Source organism: Bos taurus, chromosome 3, assembly GCF_002263795.3.
Source record: "Bos taurus isolate L1 Dominette 01449 registration number 42190680 breed Hereford chromosome 3, ARS-UCD2.0, whole genome shotgun sequence".
NCBI classification, from domain to species: Eukaryota; Metazoa; Chordata; class Mammalia; order Artiodactyla; family Bovidae; genus Bos; species Bos taurus.
Genome location: NC_037330.1, coordinates 9,983,203 through 9,992,993, shown reverse-complemented (window position 1 = coordinate 9,992,993; position 9,791 = coordinate 9,983,203). Strand labels below are relative to the sequence as shown.

At 42.0% G+C, this 9,791-nt stretch overlaps 1 protein-coding gene across 1 annotated transcript; it reads right to left on the bottom strand.

Annotated features, from left to right (window-relative positions):
* Window positions 1-5,374: 5,374 nt before the first annotated feature.
* CRP (C-reactive protein) lies at window positions 5,375-9,493 on the bottom strand. Its single transcript, NM_001144097.1, has 2 exons — window positions 9,328-9,493; window positions 5,375-9,090 (listed from the first exon to the last, which is right to left on the bottom strand). The coding sequence occupies exons 1-2, from the start codon at window positions 9,389-9,391 to the stop codon at window positions 8,480-8,482; spliced, it is 675 nt and encodes a 224-aa protein (NP_001137569.1). The 5' UTR covers window positions 9,392-9,493; the 3' UTR covers window positions 5,375-8,479.
* Window positions 9,494-9,791: the final 298 nt, after the last annotated feature.

Below are 9,791 nucleotides of genomic sequence, written 5' to 3'. Positions count from 1 at the left end.
CCAAGCAACACTGTGACCACTCACACCATGGGACAGAAGAGAGGTGTGTGCAATAGACCAGATTGCCTTGTGACATTTTCCCTGCTCAGATATGTTTGCTTGGGTGTCCTCTCTTATCTTTTACAGCTCATGATATCCCCATGAAAATTTTTAAGGATCTCAGCTTTTCTAGATATCTTGGCTCTTTGGTTTCTCCCTGATTTAAAGCCCCAGTACATCAGAAAAACACTTCATTTAGAGACTCCCAAGTATCAACTGGGGATAAAGAAAAACACTGTAAGACAAACAATGTTTGTTATCTTGCTACCACAGTGCAGCTTTATTGAATAAATAAGAGCATGGTAAATATAGACCTATCAGTTTGTTTAATCCTCAAGGACCTATAACTCTAGATTCCAGTGTTTAAAGAGAAAGTTTGGTGTGCCCACAATTCAATTCAATCTGAAACCACTATAACATGGGGAAAAGAGAAAGCAAGGGACATGTCAGTCAGAAACAACCATAGATCCAGTCAGAGACAAGAGTAGCCTTTTCAAAGCTATCACTCAGCCTAGAACAGTGGTTCCCCAGCCCCCGCTGTTGGAGACTCGGCTGCACATTGTAATCAACTAAGGAGCTTCAAAAATACTAATGTCTGTATACCTAGACAAAACTATAACTCAAAAATGTACATGTACCCCTGTGGTCCTAGCAGCGCTATTCATAATAGTCAAGACATGGATACAACCTAAATGTCCACCGATAGATGAATGGATGAAGAAGATGTGGTACATATATACAACAGAATATTACTCAGCCATGAAAAGAACAAAACAATGTCATTTGCAGCAATATGGATGCAACTAGAGACCATCATGATCACTAAGTGAAGTCAGAAAAAGAAAGACAAATACCGTATGATAGCACTTATATGTGGAATCTGAAATACGCCACAAATAAACCTATCTACAAAGAAGAAAACAGACACAGAGCACAGACTTGTGGCTGCCAAGGAGAAGAGAGTGGGGGAGAGAAGGACTGGGAGTTGGGGATTAGCAGATGTAAACTATTATATATAGGATAGATAAACACCAAGGCCTTATAGGATAACATGCGAGCATGTTAAGTCGTTTCAGTTGTGTCCAACTCTGTGTAACCCTATAGACTGTAGCCCCCAGGTTCCTCTGTCCATGGGATTCTCCAGGCAAGAATACTGGAGTGGGTTGCCTTGCCCTCCTCCAGGGGATCTTCCTGACCCAGGGATCGAACTCACATCTCCTACGGCCCCTGCATTGGCAGGTGAATTCTTTACTACTAGCACCAACTGGGAAGCCCTACTGTATAGCACAGGGAACTACATTCAATACCCTGTGATAAACCATAAAGGAAAAGAATATACAAAAAAAGAATGTCTATATGTATATAACAGAGTCACTTTGATTGATTGACAATCAAGCAGAGATTGATTGACATGACACTGTAAATCAACTATACTGAAGTTAAAAAGAAGAAAAAGTTTTAAAAAAATACTGATGCCTGGATCTCATCACCAAAGAATCTACTGCAATAATATGGGATGTGACCTGGGAAACTGGATTTTTAAAAGCTCCCTCAAGTGATTATAATATTAGCAACTAAATTTGAAAATTGCTGGCCTAAAGAATTTCTCATATGATTACATGCCTTTAATGAGTACTTCCTAGACCATGAAATGATGTCTAAGGGCACAACTAACAGTGGAAAAGATGGGGGCTTCCAAGTCAAAGAAGAGCTTTGACAATATGTCAAGGGCTTCTGTTGTTATTCAGTCCCTAAGTTGTAACCAACTCTTTGCAACTTTATTGGCTGTAGCACATCAGGCTCTTCTGTCCTCCACTGTCTCCCAGAGTTTGCTCAAATTCATGTCCATCAAGTCAGTGATGCTATCTAGCCATCTCATCCTTTGCTGCCTTTTTTCTTTGGCCTTCAATCTTTCCCAGCATTAGGGTCTTTTCAAATAAGTCAGCTCTTCACATCAGGTAGGCAAAATACTGGAGTTTCAGCTTCAGCATCAGTCCTTCCAATGAATATTCAGGGTTGAATTCCTTTGGTATTGTTTGGTTTGATCTCCTTACTATCCAAGGGACTCTCAAGAGCCTTCTCCAACACCACAATCCAAAAGCATAAATTCTCCAGCAGTCAGTCTCCTTTATGGTCCGACTCTCACATCCATACATGACTAGAGGAGAAATCATGGTTTTGACTATATGGACCTTTGTTGGCAAAAGGATGTCTGTGCTTTAATCTGTCTAATGTAATGATGGTAAAGTTGAATAGGAATTTCATGTACAAGGCATTCTTGCAAACATATAATAATAAAATGAAAAGTTGGGAGATTTCCAGTGCCCCCAGAATGGTAGTTTACATGCTGTATGTATGGCATCCTGGAATGGCTTCTCCATGAGAAAATGTGTATGCATCCCCATACCCCCTCTCCTCCTCTAGGGGTGTGAGTACAACATATAAATTTTTACTGCATGTGGCAGTAGAAAGCAGTGGTTTGAAGCATGGGTCTTGGAGTCAGACTGCCTAAGTTCAATTCCAACTCTGGACAAGTTAATTAACCTTTCTGGACCTCAGTTTCCTCATCTGTAAAATGTGGACTATAAAATGATACTTGCCTCATAGGGTAGTCATTAAGCAAATAAATATGCCTAAAAAAACAGTGGAAACAGTGTCAGACTTTGTTTTGGGGGGCTCCAAAATCACTGCAGATGGTGATTGCAGCCATGAAATTAAAAAACGCTTACTCCTTGGAAGGAAAGCTATGACCAACCTAGATAGCATATTCAAAAGCAGAGACATTACTTTGCCAACAAAGGTCCATCTAGTCAAGGCTATTGTTTTTCCAGTAGTCATGTATGGATATGAGAGTTGGACTGTGGAGAAAGCTGAGTGCTGAAGAATTGATGCTTTTGAACTGTGGTGTTGGAGAAGACTCTTGAGAGTCCCTTGGACTGCAAGGAGATCCAAGCGGTCCATTCTAAAGGAGATCGGTCCTAGGTGTTCTTTGGAAGGAATGATGCTAAAGCTGAAACTCCAGTACTTTGGCCACCTCATGCCAAGAGTTGACTCATTGGAAAAGACTCTGATGCTGGGAGGGATTGGGGGCAGGTGGAGAAGGGAATGACAGAGGATGAGATGGCTGGACGGCATCACTGACTCGATGGACGTGAGTTTGAGTGAACTCCAGGAGTTGGTGATGGACAGGGAGGCCTGGAGTGCTGCAATTCATGTGGTTGCAAAGAGTCGGACATGACTAAGCTACTGAACTGAACTGAAAGGCCTTAGAACAGTGAATGGAATATGGTATGAGCTCACTATGTATAAGGTATTTTTAAGACCATCTGTGATCTGTCCTGTGTGACTAAGCAATTACCATTCTAGGAGTGGTGATGGAAACTTAGAGATTCCTTATCTATGTGTATAAGAAGACATGGGTTGGATGTACTAAACTGAATGAGTCCTTAGATCCTGCACCAGAGGCAGACAAAGGCGATAGATAACTTGAGTCAATGTGTGCTAGATCCTTCTTTAAAGACCACCAACCTGCCTTCAAGGTTATTGGGAGCCACACATATCTCAGATAAGACTTCTGAGCTGCCAGGAAGACACTAAAGTGTTGGTTCTAAAAACATTTGGCAAAAGAGCTTGTGAATGGCAGACTCCTGGGCTCTAACTCCAGAGTCTAATCTGGTAGGTCTGGGGTCAATGAGTCTACAGTAAACACCTTGGGTGACAATGATGCTTGTAATCACCAGGCCAGGTTAAGAATCAGTTTAAGAATCACTGGACCAAGCTATCTAGGAAATTTGAGATAGGAATCTGCATTTTCTGAAGAAGAAAGGTAGCAAGCCCACTCAACCCACTTTCTGTTACAGGAGAAAGGAAAAGATAAATAGATAATATGGAGGCAGAGAATAACAAGGGAGGCATCTAGGCAAGTTCTGCCAACCCACCTGAGACTAGAGGTTGGTTGTCTTCAGATGAAATTATTTAGAAATCAACACAGCATTTTCCTTCTTTCCCTGGGAGTCTAAGGATCAGAAATTGATATTTTCAAAACCTGATTTGGGTAACTTTTTTTCTTTTTTGGCTGTGGGGCTCACAGAATCTTAGCTCCCTGACCACGGATTGAACCCAGGCCAACTGCCAGGGGATTCCTGGGTATTTTTGTTGGTGATGTTGCTGTTTTAATGATCTGGAGTCACTTACTTCTTTTTTTTCCCCTGTCAATCTTTACCTCCCTGGAGATCAAACTAAGTGATAGTGAGAAACATTAGGGAAAAAAATCACTGACTTACCATCCTACCTACTTTCTCAACTGGGACTCCAAATCTATTTCCATCAGGCCCAGTCCCATTTCCAAAGCAGCCTGCAGTCTCTCCTCCAAGCTCTGGATGGACCACAAGAAAGGGTCCTCATCCATTCATCTGGCTGGAGGCCACTCAAGATCACTGCGACCAGTGATCCAGTATTTCTCCCTGACAAAGGGAGACTTTATATACCTGATCTGTGCATCACCATGTTGCATCTTGTGCTAAGATGTTCACACTTGAGTCACTTCAAGCCAAGACTTGAAGACCTGGTTCATATTCTTACCAGCATGGCTATTTTCAGTCAGCAAAGGAAAGTGTCCTGTTGGGTAGCAGCCTCCAGCGTCTGCCTTTGGCTTTACATAGGCAATTGGTCTACCCCCAATGTTTGGTCTATAACTGAACTACAATATCTCTTCATGCTACTAAGCTTCATGTCATTGATAGAAGTGTACAAATCTATCCTCTTACCCCTTTTGAAGGAAAGAAATGTTTATCATTTACTATTCATGTAGCAATCACTTTCCTCATGCCTCAGACAGTAAAGAATCCACCTGCAATGCAGGATACCCAGGTTTCATCCCTGGGCCTGGAACATCCTCAGGAGGAGGGGATGACTACCCACTCCAGTATTCTTGTCTGGAGAATTCCATGGACAGGGGAGCCTGGCAGGCTACAGTCCGTGGGGTTGCAAAGAGTCAGACATGACTGATCGACTAACACTTTCACTTTTTTTTTTTTTTTCGTAAGCATGTGCCCTCCATATAGCTTACATCATTTTCTCTCAAGGAAACCCTATATAGTAATTTTATTGTAGGTTTTATATCTCGTTTGGCCCCCTGTCTTCTTAACTTGAGCCTTAACACCTGATTTTACTTTTGAACAAACTGGATGCATGATCCCTGCTATTAAGGAGAACCAGTGTAAATGACATGGGTACATTAACATCAGCCTTACTGAATAACTGATCTTACTCTCCATTTGCTGTGACAAAGAATTGCTTAGAACTAACTTACCCAAACCAAAATCATCCTCTCTGGTAGATGTCATATAACATTTAATTGGATTATGTCGAACAACTCTATATAGTCCAATAATACCCCAGTTACCTTGGGATATCTTCTCTAACAGGATTACAATGAAGAATCTTTAGGTAAGCTAAATTGTTTAAACATTCCAGAAATGCTTTATTGAGATTTTTAAATGTTCACTGAATGCAAATACCAGCTTTAAAAATTTCCCTGGCTAAAATGATCAGGACCAGAGGGTGTCCACAAAACTATGTGTGGCAAGGTACCAGTAATTGAATTCTGAGAAAACTATTAGCTCAGCCCACATCCCTAGGGAGTTGGGATAGCCTTCTATAATTAAGACATAACTCCTGACTGGATTCTTTAACTAGGGGGAAAAAAAATCAACCCTTCCTTCTTCCTAGCTGAATGTCAGGGTATATGTATCTGCCCTAATTAAAAAACAAAAAATATTTGCACTCGCCTATTTACCCAGGAAAATGTATCCTTCTTTTTTTTTCACACATTTTTAAAATTTATTTATTTGTCCATGTTGTGAAACATGTGGGATCTTAGTTCCCCAACCAAGGATCAAAGCTGAGACCCCTACATTGGAAGTGCAGAATCTTAACCACTGGACTGCCAGGCAAGTCCTTATCCTTAACTTCTATGTTTTCAAATGGTTACCAAAAGTAAATTAGGAGAATCAATATTCATAATTCAACACTCATAAATTTATCGTTCTAATATTCCGAGCTTAATTTTTGGTTAAGATTCAGACCTTTCAACTGCAATCAACCCAGACCAATTCCACCAAATTGTATTTCAACGGTATATAATCAACCTTTGTTTGCGGACATCATACAAAGTTCAATTCAGCCGCTCAGTCGTGTCCGACTCTTTGTGCCCCATGGACTCAGCACGCCAGGCTTTTCTGTCCATCACCAACTCCCAGAGCTTGCTCAAACTCATGTCCATTGAGTTGGTGATGCCATCCAGCCATCTCATCCTCTGTCATCCCCTTCTCCTCAATAATAATAATAGCAGATAACTATTTTGAGAGTTTACTATGTGCCAGGCACTACCCTAGGTACTCTATATGCATGATCTCACTTGATCCTTTCAACAACTCTTTGAGCTAATTACTATTATTTCTCCTCACTTTATAGACAAGAAAACTGAGACAAAAATTCACATAGTAAGTTGTAAAGCCAGGATATAAACCTAGGCAGGATGCTTCCAGAAACTCTATGCTTAACTAGTCTACTGATGCCTTCCCTAAAGTAACTATTTGATATATAGTCACAGGGCTAGTTCATACTTTAGTGTGACTTCTGTGGGGTAATTTCAACAGCTCACTTAGTACTAAAAGGCCAAGGTGAAGAACACCTTTGGAAGAAACCAACAGCCATCAACCTTGAGGGGTCTTTCTCTACAAGGGACTTAAGCAGCTTGGAAAGTGCATTCCAGCCATTGAAACTGACAGCAGATTCTTGGATCTCAATGAGCTTTAGTTTTTATTCCTCATATTGGAGGAATAACACAGTGAGTTTTTTTTAACTGAAGTATAGTTGCAGTACTCTATTATATGCTACACATATAATAGTGTAGGTGTACAATATAATGACTTAAAATGTTAAAGGTTATACTCCATTTATAGCTACTATAAAATATCAGCTATATTCCTCATGTTGTACAATATATTCTTGTAGCTTATTTTATACAAAATAGTTTATACCTCTTACTCTCTAGAGTGAGAGTTTTACATCCCCACGACTGGCCTCACACAAATTACCAGCTATCACAAAAGAGGGGTTGCGTTCAACAGAAAAAAAATCCCTATTGGAGGTTAGAGAGCCATCAGCTATGTCACTGCAAGACGGATAATGGTTCACCTGAACTCACTGGGACTTGGTTTCAGAGGATTGTTAGAAACGTTAGTCACCACTTGAAATGCAACCATCAGATAACAGCTCGGGTTCACTAACATAAACAGGGGCTTTACTGGTTCATGAATGTGCGAAGGTCAGGTGTAGATCTGGTTCCAGGCAAAGCAGATCCAGAAATTCAAACAGTGCAGTCAAGGCTCCACTGCTCTGTCAGCCCCTCAGTTCTGCTGGCCCCAGCTTGGCTTCTTTCCTCACAGTCTTTCTCCATGTGGTAAACAAGATGGCTGCTGACGGTCTCAGGCTAATACCCTCTCAGATGGGAATTTCAGCAGAAAGATGTCTCACTCCCAGAGTTCATAAATCAGTCCTGGGAAAGACTATAATTTGTCCAGCTAGGAGCATGTAACCATCTCCCCATCCTAAATCTCCAAACAAGTTCGGGCTACTCTGATAGTTCAGCCTGAGTCACACCCACTCTGTGGCCTGGCTGTGTTGGGGAAACAGGTGGGGATGCACGGTCCCATGTGGTTCAGATGGTGTTTGAGAAGAGTTTCCCAAAAGAACCACAAAATGAAGAAATCACTGTGAGCAAACAAAAACATGGCTATGTAAACGCTTGGCAGTAACAATTAAAGTAACTAACCAGATGCCTCCATTTTGCCCATGAAAAAATATAGGTTTTCTGTACTGGGCCTTTCTGATTGCCCTTCCAGGGTACTTTGAGAAAGTAGGGGAACTGCAGCACTAGGTTTCCCATTTTAGAAGACCTGGGCCAGTGTCATAACTCCAACACTAAAGAGCCCTGTGAATATGAGGAAGACTCTCCTACTTTCTGGGGGGTTCTTAGTAGGAAATTAGATATGAGACCAGCACTCCCTACTCAGCTCAAAGATTCACCTTTTGACTTAAAAAAAATCACTTCTCCTTGCTGGGTCCTAGTCTTCTCATCTAAGTGAGGGTAAGGGATTAACTCTAAAATAATCTAAGATAATCAACTTTAAAAAAAAAGAAAAAAAAAACAGGACATCCCAAAGCATCTTCAATCCTGATCCTGTTGGATAAAGCTTTCCAATCTCCCAAGCCAGATACTTAAAAATTCCATCTGGTGTTGAGGAAGGTAGAGCAGGGAAGCAAAAGCCTATGTTCACAGAGCAGGCTTGCAGAGGTGTGTACAGGGGTGGGGGGAGGTCCAGAGCCATAAGGTGGAATTGCCAGGAAGCACTTCCAGGACCACAGCCTAACCTCACTACCACAGCTGAGGCTTAATGAACACCTCACCCTTTGCTTCATAGTTCAGCGCCTGCCAGTTAAGGACATTAGGACTGAGGGTTGAACCAAGATAGACAGCATTAATCTCTTCCGGCGACAGCACAAAGTCCCACATGTTCACATCTCCAATGTCTCCCACCAAACACTGGTTTCTATCAAAGCCCCCAGCGAACGCATCCTGCTCCTGCCCCAGGATGATGCTGGCCTCTGTCCCCAGAATGGCTCCCTTCTCCAGACTCTTCCTCATCCGGGGTTTCCCATTCACCCAGAGCTCTGCAATTCCGGAGGTGGACTCCCAGCTGGCACAGATGTGCGTTGGAGCTTGAGTGTTTTCGGGACTCTGGAATAACACCTGCTTCCCATGCACTCCAAAAATATAGCCTTTACCCTTAGACCAAAATATGAGGATCTCGTTAGGTTGCTGCTTGGTGGCATAAGAGAAAATACTGTAGCTGTGGGTTCGGGCCAGCTCTGTGTAGAAATAGAGACACACGGTGAAGGCTTTGAGTGGTGTCCTTAACTGTGTTTTCAGGGATACGTAGGAATTCTCCGTCTCTTTGGGAAACACAAAGGCCTTCTTATGCAAGTCTGTGAGACAGAAAGCAGAGGAAAGATGAGAAGTTTCTCAGATCACAAAGATCTATTCCTGCATAAATAGAGTTTGGGATTGAGAAATAGACTGATTTTTCCTCAGTGTCATACACACACACAGACTTACACACACTCATCCGTGCTGGATGTTCCTCTGACTTCACCTTGTATAATCTTAGGCCCCACACCCATCACTCAGATCAAATCCTTGGCACAGCTTGGAGTAGCCCCTACCTGTCTGGCCTGAAACACTAGAGAAGCTGATCAAGACCAGGAAACACCACAACAGCCTCTCCATGGTCAGTCTCTGCCACCAATGCTTCTAAAATCTGGATTCACCCTTCTGGAGATGTCTGTGGCTGAAAGCTCAGCGACCAGAAGTCCTAGATTCTTTGCCTCAAGATCTGCTCCATCCTGCCTGGATTTATATCCAAGGCAGTGGGGGAGTCTGTGCCACACGTAAATGATTTTCCAATACTACCTTTCTCAGCAAGCGTCAGGGCTCTGGAAAGAAGGGAAGCAAAATAATTCTGGAACAGAGAAATCAATGTTGGTTATTTATTACAAGCTCCTGTGACTATGGGATCACCAATTCTTTATGCCAGGAAAAATGAAGAAGCTCCCTGAGAGTTCCACTTGGGTATTTATCTTGAGAAAATAATTTAAAAATCTTAATAGAACATGGCCATCTGAGAACA

What these genes read in the sequence shown, in the direction of transcription:
- CRP (NM_001144097.1), bottom strand. Translation starts at nt 9,391, where the DNA reads ATGGAGAGGCTGTTGTGGTGTTTCCTGGTCTTGATCAGCTTCTCTAGT. An exon ending in TAGTGTTTCAGGCCAGACAG is followed by an intron (nt 9,091 to 9,327) that starts GTAGGGGCTACT and finishes TCTGTCTCACAG; the next exon opens with ACTTGCATAAGAAGGCCTTT.